This window comes from Rhinatrema bivittatum, unplaced genomic scaffold (genome assembly GCF_901001135.1).
Source record: "Rhinatrema bivittatum unplaced genomic scaffold, aRhiBiv1.1, whole genome shotgun sequence".
NCBI lineage: Eukaryota > Metazoa > Chordata > Amphibia > Gymnophiona > Rhinatrematidae > Rhinatrema > Rhinatrema bivittatum.
In genome coordinates, this window is record NW_021820810.1 from 118,098 (window position 1) to 135,701 (window position 17,604).

Here is a 17,604-nt window from a genome sequence, read left to right on the forward strand (position 1 = left end):
GAGGCCAAAACCAGGCCACAAGAACCTGGCAATTACCCAAACACTAAGAAGATCCCATGCTACTGATGCAATTAATAGCAGTGGCTATTCCCTAAGTAAACTTGATTAATAGCAGGTAATGTACTTCTCCTCCAAGAACTTATCCAAACCTTTTTTAACCCAGCTACACTAACTGCACTAACCACATCCTCTGGCAACAAATTCCAGAGCTTTATTGTGCGTTGAGTGAAAAAGAACTTTCTCCAATTAGTCTTAAATGTGCTACTTGCTAACTTCATGGAACGCCCCCTAGTCCTTCTATTATCTAAAAGTAATGAGTAATGAGCTAAGTAACATGGAGTTAAACACCACCCAGAAAGGGGGATGAGGAGCAGAGAACAAACAAGAGGAGCCCTATCCAGAACATTTATAGCAATACCAGTATGGATGCTCTACCAGAAGGAGCCACAAGAGTAGTGGTCTCTGTCAGAAGCAGCAGTGAGGTTGCATGTGACCCTCTGTCAGGAGGAGTGGTGGTGTCAGAAGGGGCTCTGGCACATGGAAACAATGGTCTCAGTATAGGGCCCTCCCTCAGAAAGAGCCACAGCACACAGGAGCGGTGCTGTCAGTATGGGATGAGGCACATGGGAGTGGTGGTCTCAGTATGGGATGAGGCACGTGGGAGCGGTGGTCTCAGTATGGGATGAGGCACGTGGGAGCGGTGGTCTCAGTATGGGATGAGGCACGTGGGAGCGGTGGTCTCAGTATGGGATGAGGCACGAGGGAGCGGTGGTCTCAGTATGTGATGAGGAATGAGAGAGTGATGGGCTCGGGATGGGAGCGGCACTCTCAGTGCGGGTCAAAGTATGCGGGAGTGGTGGTGCCAGAATGAGACAAGCCACACAGGAGTAATGGTCTCAGTATGAGCTGCTCTATCAGAAGGATTCAAGGCACACAGTATAGGATGAGGCACGTGGGAGCAGTGGCTGTGTCAGTATAGGACATGGCATGCAGACGTGATGGTCTCGGAATGGGAGGTAGCACATGGGAGCAGTGGATTTAGTATGTGGTGCTCCATCAGAAGGATCCATGGCACAGGATGGGGCGATGTATGCAGGAGCAGTGGTGCTCAGATATGTGGGAGCAGTGGTCTCAGTATGGGATGAGGCACATGGGAGCGGTGGTCTCAGTATGGGATGAGGCACATGGGAGCGGTGGTCTCAGTATGGGATGAGGCACGAGGGAGCGGTGGTCTCAGTATGGGATGAGGCACGAGGGAGCGGTGGTCTCAGTATGGGATGAGGCACGTGGGAGCGGTGGTCTCAGTATGGGATGAGGCACGTGGGAGCGGTGGTCTCAGTATAGGATGAGGCAGTGGGAGCAGTGGTCTCAGTATGCGATGAGGCACGTGGGAGCGGTGATCTCAGTATGGGATGAGGCACGTGGGAGCGGTGGTCTCAGTATGGGATGAGGCACGTGGGAGCGGTGGTCTCAGTATGGGATGAGGGACACAAGAGTGGTAGGGTCAGTATGGGACCCTAGGTCAGGAGGAGCCATGACACATGGGAGCAGTGTTGTCGGCATGGGATGTGGTGCACAGTAGTGGTGGTCTCCGTATGTGATGAGGAATGAGAGAGTGATGGGCTCGGGATGGGAGCGGCATTCTCAGTGCGGGTCAAAGTATGCGGGAGTGGTGGTGTCAGAATGAGACAAGCCACACAGGAGTAATGGTCTCAGTATGAGCTGCTCTATCAGAAGGATTCAAGGCACACAGTATAGGATGAGGCACGTGGGAGCAGTGGCTGTGTCAGTATAGGACACGGCATGCAGACGTGATGGTCTCAGAATGGGAGGTAGCACATGGGAGCAGTGGATTTAGTATGTGGTGCTCCATCAGAAGGATCCATGGCACAGGATGGGGCGATGTATGCAGGAGCAGTGGTGCTCAGATATGTGGGAGCAGTGGTCTCAGTATAGGATGAGGCAGTGGGAGCAGTGGTGTCAGTATAGGATGAGGCAGTGGGAGCGGTGGTCTCAGTATGGGATGAGGCACGTGGGAGCGGTGGTGTCAGTATGGGATGAGGCACATGGGAGCGGTGGTGTCAGTATAGGATGAGGCAGTGGGAGCGGTGGTCTCCGTATGGGATGAGGCACGTGGGAGCAGTGGTCTCAGTATGGGACACTCCATTAAAAGCAGCCACTGTTCCCACTCCTTAATACTCCCTTATCACTTACCACTTCTTGCCGCTGATCTCATGCTGCTGCACCGTGTATCCGAAGTAGGCTTCCTTTGAGCCCTGGATAATCTTTGGCCGTTTCGTGTCAATATTGAAGGTGTCACCGAAGTCTGGTGTAGAAAGGAAATCAAACAGAAGTTCAGAGTGAGAAAGAGAAATACGAGCCCCAGAAGTGTGGCTCATCACATCCACCCTCAGCACAGCTCACTCCTCATCCTCTCGCCATGGATCCACCCAACTCCTGCTGGAAAAGCTTAGCCGGGCTGCTCCTAGTCCTACCAGGAGGGACGGGAAGAGCACTGCAGCTGCTGCCCAGAGCACTACAGGGTGGGATGGGGTCTATCACCCAGGGTGGGGGCTTCTGAAGTACTTTGGGACTCCCTTATTACGAGGGCCTGGGACAGGAGTGGGAAGCAGAACCGAACAACCAAAACGTCACCACACCAGAGCTTCACCCACCGCTCTCCCTTTCTCAGCTGGTGAAGGGGTATCTGGCATTAGCTGTTGTAGTTAAATTTAACATTGCTACCAGGGAAGTGTGTGAACTGAAATTAAATTCATCACCTTGGGAAGAAAGCTTTCAAGAAAAGACAAAGAAACAAAGGGTGAGCCCAAGAAAGAGAGACGCAGGGCGAGACAGAGCCAGAGCAAGAAAGAGAGACGCAGGGCGAGACAGAGCCAGAGCAAGAAAGAGAGACGCAGGGCGAGACAGAGCCAGAGCAAGAGCAAGAAAAAGAGACGCAGGGCGAGACAGAGCCAGAGCAAGAGCAAGAAAGAGAGACGCAGGGCGAGACAGAGCCAGAGCCAGAGCAAGAAAGAGAGACGCAGGGCGAGACAGAGCCAGAGCAAGAGCAAGAAAGAGAGACGCAGGGCGAGACAGAGCCAGAGCAAGAGCAAGAAAGAGAGACGCAGGGCGAGACAGAGCCAGAGCAAGAGCAAGAAAAAGAGACGCAGGGCGAGACAGAGCCAGAGCAAGAGCAAGAAAGAGAGACGCAGGGCGAGACAGAGCCAGAGCAAGAGCAAGAAAGAGAGACGCAGGGCGAGACAGAGCCAGAGCAAGAGCAAGAAAGAGAGACGCAGGGCGAGACAGAGCCAGAGCAAGAGCAAGAAAGAGAGACGCAGGGCGAGACAGAGCCAGAGCAAGAAAGAGACATAGGGCCAGACAGAGCCAGAGCAAGAAAGAGACACAGGGCCAGACAGAGCCAGAGCAAGAAATAGAGACGCAGGGCGAGACAGGGCCAGAGCAAGAAAGAGACACAGGGCCAGACAGAGCCAGAGCAAGAAATAGAGACGCAGGGCGAGACAGGGCCAGAGTAAGAAAGAGACAGAGGGTGAGGCAGTCAAAGCAAGAAAGAGAGACAGGGAGAGAGAGTCAGAGCAAGAAAGAGACACAACCTGAGGCAGGAGAGAGGCAGGGCGAGGCAGGAGATAGAGCTAGGAGAGAGGCAGGAGAGAGAGCTAGGAGAGAGGCAGGGTGAGAGCTTTCTCCTCCAGCTGGTTTTCATGTTTCTGGTGTCAGACTCGGGACAGATGCTCTTTTGTGCAACCTGAGCACTTCCTTCGGATGTGCAATTCTTCTCTGCTTCCTAGCAAGAGCATCTCTCCTGAGATTTGCTAAATTGCTACCAATCCAGTAGTCTGGCCAGCCCTGACCCTTCAGATTATTAACCCCCTTCCTGCTGCTACCCAGTCCGTCACTGAGAACCGGGTGAGAGCCTCAGGCCAGTGACCGGAAATGCCCCAGGAAGGGATCCACAGGCCGTCCCTGCACCCGAGCTGTCAGCTCTGCCACTTCATACCAATGAGGGCCCGGTTACTGCTGTCTTATGTCAGCGCCGGATGGAGTCTGAAGCCAACCTGGATTAGGAGAGGTTTCTTACTGTTTTGTTTTGCGGCTGCACAGCTGAGGACGACCAAGCTGCCTTTTCCCACCTTCATAAACCAAACAGTCCTCTCTGACATCAGAAGGGCTCAAGGCGAGCCACAGCCCCCAGATATTCTTACAGCTTCTAGAACCTCTCACATTTCTCTGTCTAAAGTGGATTTGCTACCCTAAAATAGCACCAGAAACAGAGACCGTGAGGGGGTGTGGGAGAGGAAAAAGTCTCCAGTCCTGTCCTGAGTGCCCAAAATTACCCGAACAGCCACACCCCAAAGCTCCACATCTAACACTGCAGATTTCAAGAAATCAAAGATACCATGTAAGGAATTACAGGAGAGCAAGGTGGAGGCAGAGATCACACCAACAACCCTGACAGGAAGGAGAGGTAAAGTGTGCGCTAGTGACCCTGACGGGAGAGAGAGGTGGAGAGCATGTAGTGACCCTGACGGGAGAGAGAGGTGGAGAGCATGCTAGTGACCCTGACGGGAGAGAGAGGTGGAGAGCGTGCTAGTGACCCTGACAGGAGAGAGAGAAAGGTGGAGAGTGTGCTAGTGACCCTGACAGGAGAGAGAGAAAGGTGGAGAGTGTGCTAGTGACCCTGACAGGAGAGAGAAAGGTGGAGAGTGTGCTAGTGACCCTGACAGGAGAGAGAAAGGTGGAGAGTGTGCTAGTGACCCTGACAGGAGAGAGAAAGGTGGAGAGTGTGCTAGTGACCCTGACAGGAGAGAGAAAGGTGGAGAGTGTGCTAGTGACCCTGACAGGAGAGAGAAAGGTGGAGAGTGTGCTAGTGACCCTGACAGGAGAGAGAAAGGTGGAGAGTGTGCTAGTGACCCTGACAGGAGAGAGAAAGGTGGAGAGTGTGCTAGTGACCCTGACAGGAGAGAGAAAGGTGGAGAGTGTGCTAGTGATCCTGACAGGAGAGAGAGGGATGGAGAGCGTGCTAGTGACCCTGACAGGAGAGAGAAAGGTGGAGAGCATGCTAGTGACCCTGACAGGAGAGAGAGGGATGGAGAGCGTGCTAGTGACCCTGACAGGAGAGAGAGAGGTGGAGAGCATGCTAGTGACCCTGACAGGAGAGAGGTGGAGAGTGTGCTAGTGACCCTGACAGGGGAGAAAGGTGGAGAGCGTGCTAGTGACCCTGATGGGAGAGAGAGAGGTGGAGAGCGTGCTAGTGACCCTGACAGGAGAGAGAGAGGTGGAGAGCATGCTAGTGACCCTGACAGGAGATAGAGGTGGAGAGTGTGCTAGTGACCCTGACGGGGGAGAAAGGTGGAGAGCGTGCTAGTGACCCTGATGGGAGAGAGAGAGGTGGAGAGCGTGCTAGTGACCCTAACAGGAGAGAGAGAGGTGGAGAGCATGCTAGTGACCCTGACAGGAGATAGAGGTGGAGAGTGTGCTAGTGACCCTGACGGGGGAGAAAGGTGGAGAGCGTGCTAGTGACCTTGATAGGAGAGTGGAGATGAAGCGCATGCTAGTGACCCTTACATTACTGAGGAGTTGGTGAGTGCACTAGCAACCCTTATATGAGGGAGTGGTGGTGAAGTGCACCCAAGAGAGAGCCAGAGAGCACACCAGTCTCACGGATATGAGGGAAATGATAGGGCAGTCCTGGCTTTCTGGTACTTGCAGCCCTGATCTCAGATGGGAGCAGCAGGAAGTACAATTTCCTACAGAACCAGCACTGGCCAAAATTCTGCCTCCTTGAACCGGATCACTGGGCAGCTCTGTGCAAGTTGCCTAGTGAAACCTCCAGGCCTGTTTCTCAGCAAGCAATGGGGCGAGTACAAGGCAAGGAATACGCTTCCTGGAAGGAGCCACTGGCCAGTCCTGCTTGCTGAACTTCCATCCCAGTGCATTCTGGTATTTCTAGTCCCTGCTTCTTACTTTTCATATTGACACTACAAGTCCCAAAATGCAATAGGGGAGGGGGGCTTTAGTCTCTCTGCAGATGCCCTGCTGAAGCCAGAAAATAAAAATAAACTGCGTGCGATTGCTAGCCCAGAGATTGGTCCTAGATCTATTTTCTAATTTATTACAAAATGCCTAACATAGCCAGCGACGCCAACACCAAACTCCAAGGCAAAGATCCGGAGCAAAAAGCATTGGGGAATGTTAGAATCATTAAAGGCCGGCACCACTTCCTGGATCACATTTCTGAGCTCAGAACCTCTGTAAAGCGTTTGCAGCAGGAGCGAGCCCTGAATCCAGTGCGAAACCAGGAGGCCCTGTCTCACCTGTCCACAGAGCCAGGCTCCATCTCAAAGCAAAGGGACGGTCACTACCTGAGCCCCCTTCAGACCCCTCAGGACTTCGCCCTGCATCACAACAACCTGGTAGTTGGTCCTTTCAAAAGATCCCACAGCCTACAAAGACTTCAGTTTAAAATAAAGATTCGTAGCTGCACAAACCACTAAAAAGGTCTTCCTTTCCCATTGTAGAAAGAGCATTTGATGATAAATAAAAACAAATTACTTAATAAATAAATCACTTGTGTTTAAGCTTTCTAAATTCCATATAATTTTATAAAAGGATCTGCCCAGCTTAATACCAATAGCAACCAAGAAAGGAAAGATGTAGCTCCCACGTCCTCAGAGTAACCACTCTTTACTTCACCTTTGCCAATACAGGTGATCCCTGCTCCTCATATTTAGCTCACTTTAAGGGTCAGAGATATTTAGTAGCATCGTGGGTGTTCCTGTTCAGTCCACTTGGATGCAAGAAAACGAAGGTCAACTAACGTCAAACATTTCTGATGAGCTTTGACTTAATGACGGTTTCATAATCTGAGCAGCAAAGGGAAGCTGATCTTCCACAAGCAGTTTTCTTTAAAAAAAACAAGAGGGTCAGCGCCAGCCTTCACCTTCCACTCAGCTGCAACGGAGAAAAAGAAGCAAATTCAAACAGGTTCCAGGTCAGCAGCGGCTTCCATTCTCCTGTCTTTGGCACTTTAAAGGTGATTCCTCCAGGAGTCTGAGCCCCATCACTTCCAGGCCCCCTGCCACTGGGTGACCATCTCAGGCGCTGCCTGAACTCTACCCTAAACAGCTCAGAGTGGAAATCCAGGGCAAACCATAAGCCGACATCAGGTTCAGAGATCTCCCGCCTAATCAGATACTGCTCAGGTAATAAATGAATTGAGTAGAGGGGAGGATGTCCCTCTCAGTCCCACTGGAGAGTAAAATCTTACCCGTGCACCCTGAGGCTTTTTGTCCAGCACAGAAGCCATTAACATTGCTTTACACTTATTCATCATGGTTTTTATTTTTTTTTTTTAACTTTTTATTATTAAAGGAAGACAATTACATAGCAAAATTAAAACTCATTCTATAATGCTGGCAATAAGCAATAAATACGCGGACCCACAGAGTTAATGCCAAGTATTAAGTGCACAGCTGAAAGCAATCTGATCCTCTCTGAGGAGACTGAAAGAGCCAAATGAGCAATACAGGAGCCATTAAATAAAAGGAGAGCAGATAAAACACATTTAGAAAGGACAAGTAGCAGCCCCAAGTCAAAGAATATTGTCCTCAGTTCCCATTTAAGATGTAGGACAGACCCTCAGTATTTGAGCTCTCACCACCGACTCTTCATCAGGACGGATTTCCAGATTGTAGCATTGATGAAAGGAGCCACATGTCCCAGGTGCACAGGAATGGGAGCAACATCAGCCCAAGCAAAGCAAAATGAGGCCAGAGCAGTGCAGGTGCAACAAGATTGATGAAGCCAGAACTGCTGCACCAGAGCATATGGATGTGAGTGCCAGCTCAGCTGCAGCCTCTCCTGCACATTATGGGGACCAGAGACCTAATTCTGCAAAAGAAACATGGACACCGCGGCATTTACAACAAAAATCAACTTCCTGGGCCACCCTGCAGATCCTGAGCCAGGCCATAGAAGTGCGGTTCTGGTGCTACTGAAAGACCCCTGCACTTCCAGGATCTCCTGCTCTGTCTCCACCCTGCAGATCTTGAGCCAGGCCATAGAAGTGCGGTTCTCATGCGACTGAAAGACCCCTGCACTTCCAGGATCTCCTGCTCCGTCTCTCTATCTCCACCCTGCGGATCCTGAGCCAGGCCATAGAAGTGCGGTTCTGGTGCTACTGAAAGACCCCTGCACTTCCAGGATCTCCTGCTCCATCTCTCTATCTCCACCCTGCAGATCCTGAGCCAGGCCATAGAAGTGCGGTTCTCATGCGACTGAAAGACCCCTGCACTTCCAGGATCTACTGCTCCGTCTCTCTATCTCCACCCTGCAGATCCTGAGCCAGGCCATAGAAGTGCGGTTCTGGTGCTACTGAAAGACCCCTGCACTTCCAGGATCTCCTGCTCCATCTCTCTATCTCCACCCTGCAGATCCTGAGCCAGGCCATAGACGTGCGGTTCTGGTGCTACTGAAAGACCCCTGCACTTCCAGGATCTCCTGCTCCGTCTCTCTATCTCCACCCTGCAGATTCTGAGCCAGGCCATAGAAGTGCGGTTCTGGTGCTACTGAAAGACCCCTGCACTTCCAGGATCTCCTGCTCTGTCTCCACCCTGTAGATCCTGTGCCAGGCCATAGAAGTGCGGTTCTCATGCGACTGAAAGACCCCTGCACTTCCAGGATCTCCTGCTCCATCTCTCTATCTCCACCCTGCAGATCCTGAGCCAGGCCATAGACATGCGGTTCTGGTGCTACTGAAAGACCCCTGCACTTCCAGGATCTCCTGCTCCATCTCTCTATCTCCACCCTGCAGATCCTGAGCCAGGCCATAGAAGTGCGGTTCTCATGCGACTGAAAGACCCCTGCACTTCCAGGATCTCCTGCTCCGTCTCTCTATCTCCACCCTGCAGATCCTGAGCCAGGCCATAGAAGTGCGGTTCTGGTGCTACTGAAAGACCCCTGCACTTCCAGGATCTCCTGCTCCATCTCTCTATCTCCACCCTGCAGATCCTGAGCCAGGCCATAGACGTGCGGTTCTGGTGCTACTGAAAGACCCCTGCACTTCCAGGATCTCCTGCTCCGTCTCTCTATCTCCACCCTGCAGATTCTGAGCCAGGCCATAGAAGTGCGGTTCTGGTGCTACTGAAAGACCCCTGCACTTCCAGGATCTCCTGCTCTGTCTCCACCCTGCAGATCCTGAGCCAGGCCATAGAAGTGCGGTTCTCATGCGACTGAAAGACCCCTGCACTTCCAGGATCTCCTGCTCCATCTCTCTATCTCCACCCTGCAGATCCTGAGCCAGGCCATAGAAGTGCAGTTCTCATGCGACTGAAAGACCCCTGCACTTCCAGGATCTCCTGCTCCGTCTCTCTGTCTCCACCCTGCAGATCCTGAGCCAGGCCATAGAAGTGCGGTTCTCTTGCGACTGAAAGACCCCTGCACTTCCAGGATCTCCTGCTCCGTCTCTCTATCTCCACCCTGCAGATCCTGAGCCAGGCCATAGAAGTGCGGTTCTGGTGCTACTGAAAGACCCCTGCACTTCCAGGATCTCCTGCTCCATCTCTCTATCTCCACCCTGCAGATCCTGAGCCAGGCCATAGAAGTGCGGTTCTCATGCGACTGAAAGACCCCTGCACTTCCAGGATCTCCTGCTCTGTCTCCACCCTGCAGATCCTGAGCCAGGCCATAGAAGTGCGGTTCTCTTGCGACTGAAAGACCCTGCACTTCCAGGATCTCCTGCTCCGTCTCTCTATCTCCACCCTGCAGATCCTGAGCCAGGCCATAGACATGCGGTTCTGGTGCTACTGAAAGACCCCTGCACTTCCAGGATCTCCTGCTCCGTATCTCTATCTCCACCCTGCAGATCCTGAGCCAGGACATAGAAGTGCAGTTCTGGTGCTACTGAAAGACCCCTACACTTCCAGGATCTCCTGCTATGTCTCTCTATCTCCACCCTGAGGATCCTGAGCCAGGCCATAGAAGCGAGGTTCTCATGCGACCGAAAGACCCCTGCACTTCCAGGATCTCCTGCTCTGTCTCCACCCTGCAGATCCTGAGCCAAGCCATAGAAGTGCAGTTCTCATGCGACTGAAAGACCCCTGCACTTCCAGGATCTCCTGCTCTGTCTGCACCCTGCAGATCCTGAGCCAGGCCATAGACGTGCGGTTCTGGTGCTACTGAAAGACCCCTGCACTTCCAGGATCTCCTGCTCTGTCTCCACCCTGCAGATCCTGAGCCAGGCCATAGAAGTGCGGTTCTCATGCGACTGAAAGACCCCTGCACTTCCAGGATCTCCTGCTCCGTCTCTCTATCTCCACCCTGCAGATCCTGAGCCAGGCCATAGAAGTGCGGTTCTGGTGCTACTGAAAGACCCCTGCACTTCCAGGATCTCCTGCTCCGTCTCTCTGTCTCCACCCTGCAGATCCTGAGCCAGACCATAGAAGTGCGGTTCTCATGCGACTGAAAGACCCCTGCACTTCCAGGATCTCCTGCTCCGTCTCTCTATCTCCACCCTGCAGATCCTGAGCCAGGCCACAGAAGTGCGGTTCTGGTGCTACTGAAAGACCCCTGCACTTCCAGGATCTCCTGCTCCGTCTCTCTGTCTCCACCCTGCAGATCCTGAACCAGGCCATAGAAGTGCGGTTCTCATGCGACTGAAAGACCCCTGCACTTCCAGGATCTCCTGCTCCGTCTCTCTATCTCCACCCTGCAAATCCTGAGCCAGGCCATAGAAGTGCGGTTCTGGTGCTACTGAAAGACCCCTGCACTTCCAGGATCTCCTGCTCCATCTCTCTATCTCCACCCTGCAGATCCTGAGCCAGGCCATAGAAGTGCGGTTCTGGTGCTACTGAAAGACCCCTGCACTTCCAGGATCTCCTGCTCTATCTCCACCCTGAGGATCCTGAGCCAGGCCATAGAAGCGAGGTTCTCGTGCTACTGAAAGACCCCTGCACTTCCAGGATCTCCTGCTCCATCTCTCTATCTCCACCCTGCAGATCCTGAGCCAGGCCATAGAAGTGCGGTTCTGGTGCTACTGAAAGACCCCTGCACTTCCAGGATCTCCTGCTCTATCTCCACCCTGAGGATCCTGAGCCAGGCCATAGAAGCGAGGTTCTCGTGCTACTGAAAGACCCCTGCACTTCCAGGATCTCCTGCTCTGTCTCTCTTAGACGTTGGGAGGCTGCAGAGAAACCACGGAGCTGAATCTCTCCACTGTCCCACCAATGCATTAGTGATTCACAGTCCAGGTTTTCCTCTGTCTCTTGCAACCACAAGAAGTAAACACAACATAAAATGTGGGGCAGTTACAGTACCGGGAGGTAACATGAAATCAAGTCTCTGCATGTTCTGATCAGAAAGCTCGTCAGGGGGGGAGGCATCAGGCATTTCATCCTCTTGGAATTAAAAGATGGGTACCTGCACCAAGCCAGCTACGTTTCACTTTGGAACAAAAGAGGGAACGGACCTCTCTCTCAGGCCTGGACTGGCCCCCTGGGGAGACAGGATGCTGGGGGGCTCGATGGGCTGAGCTAGCATGGCTAGGGGACAGTGACTCTTTGGCAGGTTTTGGGTGAGGGTCAATTACACAATTAAAATCACCCTCCTTTTAATGTTTTCTAAATCATCATCAGAACTCAAGTAGGAAGTAGTTTTCTGGGCATAGGACATAAACATTCAGAAGATGAATAGATCTTTTCTAATCCAGTCGGCCCCAGGTTTCTCAGCTTACTAATGAGCCTCCTTCCTATGAGGGACAGTACCAAAAACTTTGCTGAAACTCAAGTAAATCACATCCAGAACACATCCTTGATTTAATTCTCTAGTTACCCAATGGAAGAAACCAATCAGTTCCGTTTGATGCAATCTGCCTTTGGTGCTGTCTCAGATCCTGCCAGATTGTAGAGTCACTAGTTTTTCCTTTTCTAAAGCTAGGGTTAGTGTCTGGTGCTGGTGGGTCAGCAGTATCGTGGTTAGTGTGTGGTGCTGGTGGGTCAGTGATGGGGTGGATGGTGTGGTGCTGGTGGGTCAGCAGTATCATGGTTAGTGTGTGGTGCTGGCGGGTCAGTGATGGGGTGGATAGTGTCTGGTGCTGGTGGGTCAGCAGTATCGTGGTTAGTGTCTGGTGCTGGTGGGTCAGCAGTATCATGGTTAGTGTGTGGTGCTGGCGGGTCAGTGATGGGGTGGATAGTGTCTGGTGCTGGTGGGTCAGCAGTATCGTGGTTAGTGTGTGGTGCTGGCGGGTCAGAGATGGGGTGGATAGTGTCTGGTGCTGGTGGGTCAGCAGTATCGTGGTTAGTGTGTGGTGCTGGCGGGTCAGTGATGGGGTGGATAGTGTCTGGTGCTGGTGGGTCAGCAGTATCGTGGTTAGTGTCTGGTGCTGGTGGGTCAGCAGTATCGTGGTGGTTAGTGTGTGGTGCTGGTGGGTCAGCAGTATCATGGTTAGTGTGTGGTTCTGGTGGGTCAGTGATGGGGTGGATAGTGTCTGGTGCTGGTGGGTCAGCAGTATCGTGGTTAGTGTGTGGTGCTGGCAGCTCACTAATGGGGTAGATAGTGTCTGGTGATGGTGGGTCAGCAGTATCGTGGTTAGTGTCTGGTGCTGGCAGGTCAGTGATGGGGTAGATAGTGTGCGGTGCTGGTGGATCAGCAGTATCGTGGTTAGTGTGTGGTGCTGGCAGGTCAGTGATGGGGTGGATAGTGTCTGGTGCTGGTGGGTCAGCAGTATCGTGGTTAGTGTGTGGTGCTGGCGGGTCACTGATGGGGTGGATAGTGTCTGGTGCTGGTGGGTCAGCAGTATCGTGGTTAGTGTGTGGTGCTGGTGGGTCAGTGATGGGGTGGATAGTGTGTGGTGCTGGTGGGTCAGCAGTATCGTGGTTAGTGTCTGGTGCTGGTGGGTCAGTGATGGGGTGGAGAGTGTCTGGTGCTGGTGGGTTAGCAGTATCGTGGTTAGTGTGTGGTGCTGGCGGGTCAGTGATGGGGTGGATAGTGTCTGGTGCTGGTGGGTCAGCAGTATCGTGGTTAGTGTGTGGTGCTGGCAGGTCACTGATGGGGTGGATAGTGTCTGGTGCTGGTGGGTCAGCAGTATCGTGGTTAGTGTGTGGTGCTGGTGGGTCAGTGATGGGGTGGATAGTGTGTGGTGCTGGTGGGTCAGCAGTATCGTGGTTAGTGTCTGGTGCTGGTGGGTCAGTGATGGGGTGGAGAGTGTCTGGTGCTGGTGGGTTAGCAGTATCGTGGTTAGTGTGTGGTGCTGGCGGGTCAGTGATGGGGTGGATAGTGTCTGGTGCTGGTGGGTCAGTGATGGGGTGGAGAGTGTCTGGTGCTGGTGGGTCAGCAGTATCATGGTTAGTGTCTGGTGCTGGCGGGTCAGTGATGGGGTGGATAGTGTGTGGTGCTGGTGGGTCAGCAGTATCGTGGTTAGTGTGTGGTGCCGGCGGGTCAGTGATGGGGTGGATAGTGTCTGGTGCTGGTGGGTCAGTGATGGGGTGGAGAGTGTCTGGTGCTGGTGGGTCAGCAGTATCATGGTTAGTGTCTGGTGCTGGCGGGTCAGTGATGGGGTGGATAGTGTGTGGTGCTGGTGGGTCAGCAGTATCGTGGTTAGTGTGTGGTGCTGGCGGGTCAGTGATGGGGTGGATAGTGTCTGGTGCTGGTGGGTCAGCAGTATCGTGGTTAGTGTGTGGTGCCGGCGGGTCAGTGATGGGGTGGATAGTGTCTGGTGCTGGTGGGTCAGTGATGGGGTGGAGAGTGTCTGGTGCTGGTGGGTCAGCAGTATCATGGTTAGTGTCTGGTGCTGGCGGGTCAGTGATGGGGTGGATAGTGTGTGGTGCTGGTGGGTCAGCAGTATCGTGGTTAGTGTGTGGTGCTGGCGGGTCAGTGATGGGGTGGATAGTGTCTGGTGCTGGTGGGTCAGTGATGGGGTGGAGAGTGTCTGGTGCTGGTGGGTCAGCAGTATCATGGTTAGTGTCTGGTGCTGGCGGGTCAGTGATGGGGTGGATAGTGTGTGGTGCTGGTGGGTCAGCAGTATCGTGGTTAGTGTGTGGTGCTGGCAGGTCAGTGATGGGGTGGATAGTGTCTGCCGCTCCATGCACTTATCCCCAAGCCTTATGAGAACCTATAACAAATTTACTGCGAGCAACATTTTTACTGGGTGATGATCCTTCTTGAAAATTCAAACACTGCTCCTTGCCATGCTTTGCTTCTGGACTTGGCTGTAGAAGCAGTCCTGTGTGTTTACAGCTTGGGGTACTGTGCATCAATATCCCAAACTAAAAGGTCAGGGTTGATATTGGTTGTCATCTAAATCCAATTCCTTTCCCGCCTCCCATCCCCTCACCCAACCAGTTGTCTTCCCCTATCCCTTCACAGCCTTCCATCCAAGACCCATCTGGCTCTCTTCCCTCCCTCCCTCCCTTGTGCCCATCCCCACTCCCATGCTCCTTAAATCATTCTGTCACTCTCAGGCCGACGCTTGCATTGAGCGCCCGTTTTCCTAACACGCGCCCGATGCAATATGTAAATGAGGGACTGCATTAAAAAGGACGCTATTGTACGTCCCTAGCACTCGAATGCATCGGGCGCACCCCCGTCTGATCCCGCTTCAGGCCGATTTCATCCCTTGCTATTGTACGCGCATATCGTGCATGTAAAGTCTGCATCCGGAATTTCTTTTTCACATCCAGCCATTACATTATACCTCTATTTTCCAACACCACAAGCACTGGATTTAAGTGTTGCAATTATACTAAGTAGGAGGAACCATACAGGACTGTATTTTTTCATTTCTCCTAGCAGATTGACTTTATGCCACCTCTGTGGCTGGAGTTAAATTTGGCGCATTGAAAAGTGTGCATTGGGCGCCCGGCGAGTTTTTGCATGGGGGGAGGGTAATAGTTAACAGCCTCATCTACATGGAATTTACAGGTGATGGGCGCTATTGGCCACGCATTTGCTAATCTCCTTATTGCATCGGGTGCTAGTCTAGCGCAACCAAAACGTGCAACCAAGCACGTGTAAACCTGTGTGCTATGCTGGGTGCCCTTTATTGCATTGGACCCTGTGTCTTTTCTCTTCTTCCCTTTTAGTCAACCTTTGACCCGCTCCCCGCCCTTCTCCCTATCTTTTCCCCTCCCCTCTCTCTCCCCTGTTCTCCCTCTGCACCTCTCCCATCCCTCCTTCCTCTCTGTCCCCCACTGTCTCTCAGCAGCAACTAGCAAGGTAGTTTTTTTATAATGAAAAGCAGGGGGTGGGGAGGTGGCAGACTCAAATGTACCTCCTTACAGTTAAGGAATGCTGTAAAAGAAAGTTTATTTGGGCATTAAAGCAGAAAGGAGAGACTTGATAAGAGAAGCAAAGATAAATCCATGCATTAGCACAACAGCAGGGGGAATGAAGAAAGGTGGATCTATATTCAGGCAACAACCAACAAGGACTGAATTACATAGTCTGGATAAACAGATAACCATGGGTGCAGTTTGCTTATTGCGGTGGTTAATACCCCTAACTAATTAAGCTATTTCACTTAGATGCAGTTCCAACACTGCTCTCTACATTAATGGCGGGGGGTGGAAGGGAAATAGAATAAAAAAGGTTACTAAGAGCCAAGAGAAACTGATAAGTATGTGAGAGAAAAAAAAAGTGCAAAAGCTTGCTGGGCAGACTGGATGGGCCGTTTGGTCTTCTTTTGCCGTCATTTCTATGTTTCTATATAACTCTTCACCCTCCCTTTCCGAGAGAAACTCCACATCGCTCCCTGATAACAGCACAGAACCAAAAGTGACTAACTCAGGGAACTGTCAGAAGCAAGTCAAACCCCTTAAAGAGATTAAAAAGCCTAAAATACAGAAATAAATAAGGTCCTGGAATAATTGTGCACAGATGGATTTGAAGACAAAGTGATTTACAGCATGAACGGTTCTGTGAGCTCATGTGGCTGTCAGGACCAATTCCTTGCCGTGAGCTGCAGCTCTTTACTGCCTCCTGGATGCTGCCCCTCAGTGCAAATACATGGTTTGCACAATACCTAATCCTGGCCCTGCACATATACTTGTCGACTACATGCACCCCCCCAAAAATTACTACATCTGGGAGATCCTTCATATCCCCCTGACATGTCCTGAAAACTTTGCACAGATTAGATGGAAAACAAAAAGGTTATTAGGTGGCGTAATTGCATGTACATATTTGTGGAATATATGGATCTCCTAAAATACCCCTGACTTGTCATACAAACTTGGGGTGTGGCTCAGATGTAAAGCAAAGAAGGCTATTAAGAGCTGGCGATGCTACGCATGCATTCATGGAACATGCAGACTGAATCCTGAGCCTCATGGACTCCTTGATGTCTCCTGAAAATTTGCTGTGGACAGACACTGAATGGGAAAGTTATTAGAGGGGGACAGGCACACACTCACCGTGATCACAAAAGTCTCCTTCTCTTTGGAAAGTAGACTAAAAATATTCTTATTATTGCCATTTCCAGATGCACAGGGTGCTTTAGCGATACACACAAAAGGCAGTTCCTGGTCCTTGAAGCTTACAATCAAGTCAAGACTGACAGACACAAGGAGGCCCTGACTCGGAAGAATTAAACCAGGTGGGTTATAGGTGGGATTAGTGGAGGAAGTTGCAATTTCACGGACTGAGGCCTCTTGTGGTGAGGGTCTTAAATACTTGCCCCAAAGATTTATATTATCGGTTAAAGCATCAGGAATCAGGTGTATGTGGCACTAACATGCAATGTAAGAACAGTAACACTAACATGCAATGTAACACTAACATGCTATGTAACACTAACATGCTATGTAAGAACAGTAACACTAACATGCAATGTAACACTAACATGCTATGTAAGAACAGTAACACTAACATTCTATGTAACACTAACATGCTATGTAAGAACAGTAACACTAACATGCAATGTAACACTAACATTCTATGTATCACTAACATGCTATGTAAGAACAGTAACACTAACATGCTATGTAACACTAACATGCAATGTAAGAACTGTAACACTAACATGCTTTGTAACACTAACATGCTATGTAAGAACTGTAACACTAACATGCTATATAACACTAACATGCTATGTAAGAACAGTAACACTAACATGCAATGTAACACTAACATTCTATGTAACACTAACATGCTATGTAAGAACAGTAACACTAACATGCTATATAACACTAACATGCTATGTAAGAACAGTAACACTAACATGCAATGTAACACTAACATTCTATGTAACACTAACATGCTATGTAAGAACAGTAACACTAACATGCTATGTAACACTAACATGCAATGTAAGAACTGTAACACTAACATGCTTTGTAACACTAACATGCTATGTAAGAACTGTAACACTAACATGCTATGTAACACTAACATGCTATGTAAGAACAGTAACACTAAACACAAAACGAGGAGAGAGGAGATTCTACTCACTTACCAAATCTGAACTACAATTCTTAGTCTACTTTTTATCCAAAGATTAAATTCCCAACAAATGACAATATCATAAAGCTTGTTGCTCTAATGTTGTAATCTGCAGCCTCTCACCACGCAATGGGTCGCAGGCTGTTATCAGCTTAC

At 51.0% G+C, this 17,604-nt stretch overlaps 1 protein-coding gene across 1 annotated transcript in view; it reads right to left on the minus strand.

Annotated features, from left to right (window-relative positions):
• Positions 1 to 17,604, minus strand: part of LOC115082157 (integrin alpha-11-like) — a gene marked incomplete at its 3' end in the record, with an annotated part of 150,722 nt that overhangs the window by 115,350 nt on the left and 17,768 nt on the right. The window contains exon 2 of the mRNA XM_029586415.1: positions 2,215 to 2,326. Coding sequence (XP_029442275.1) covers positions 2,215 to 2,326 — 112 coding nt within the window. The remainder of the gene's footprint in view (positions 1 to 2,214; positions 2,327 to 17,604) is intronic.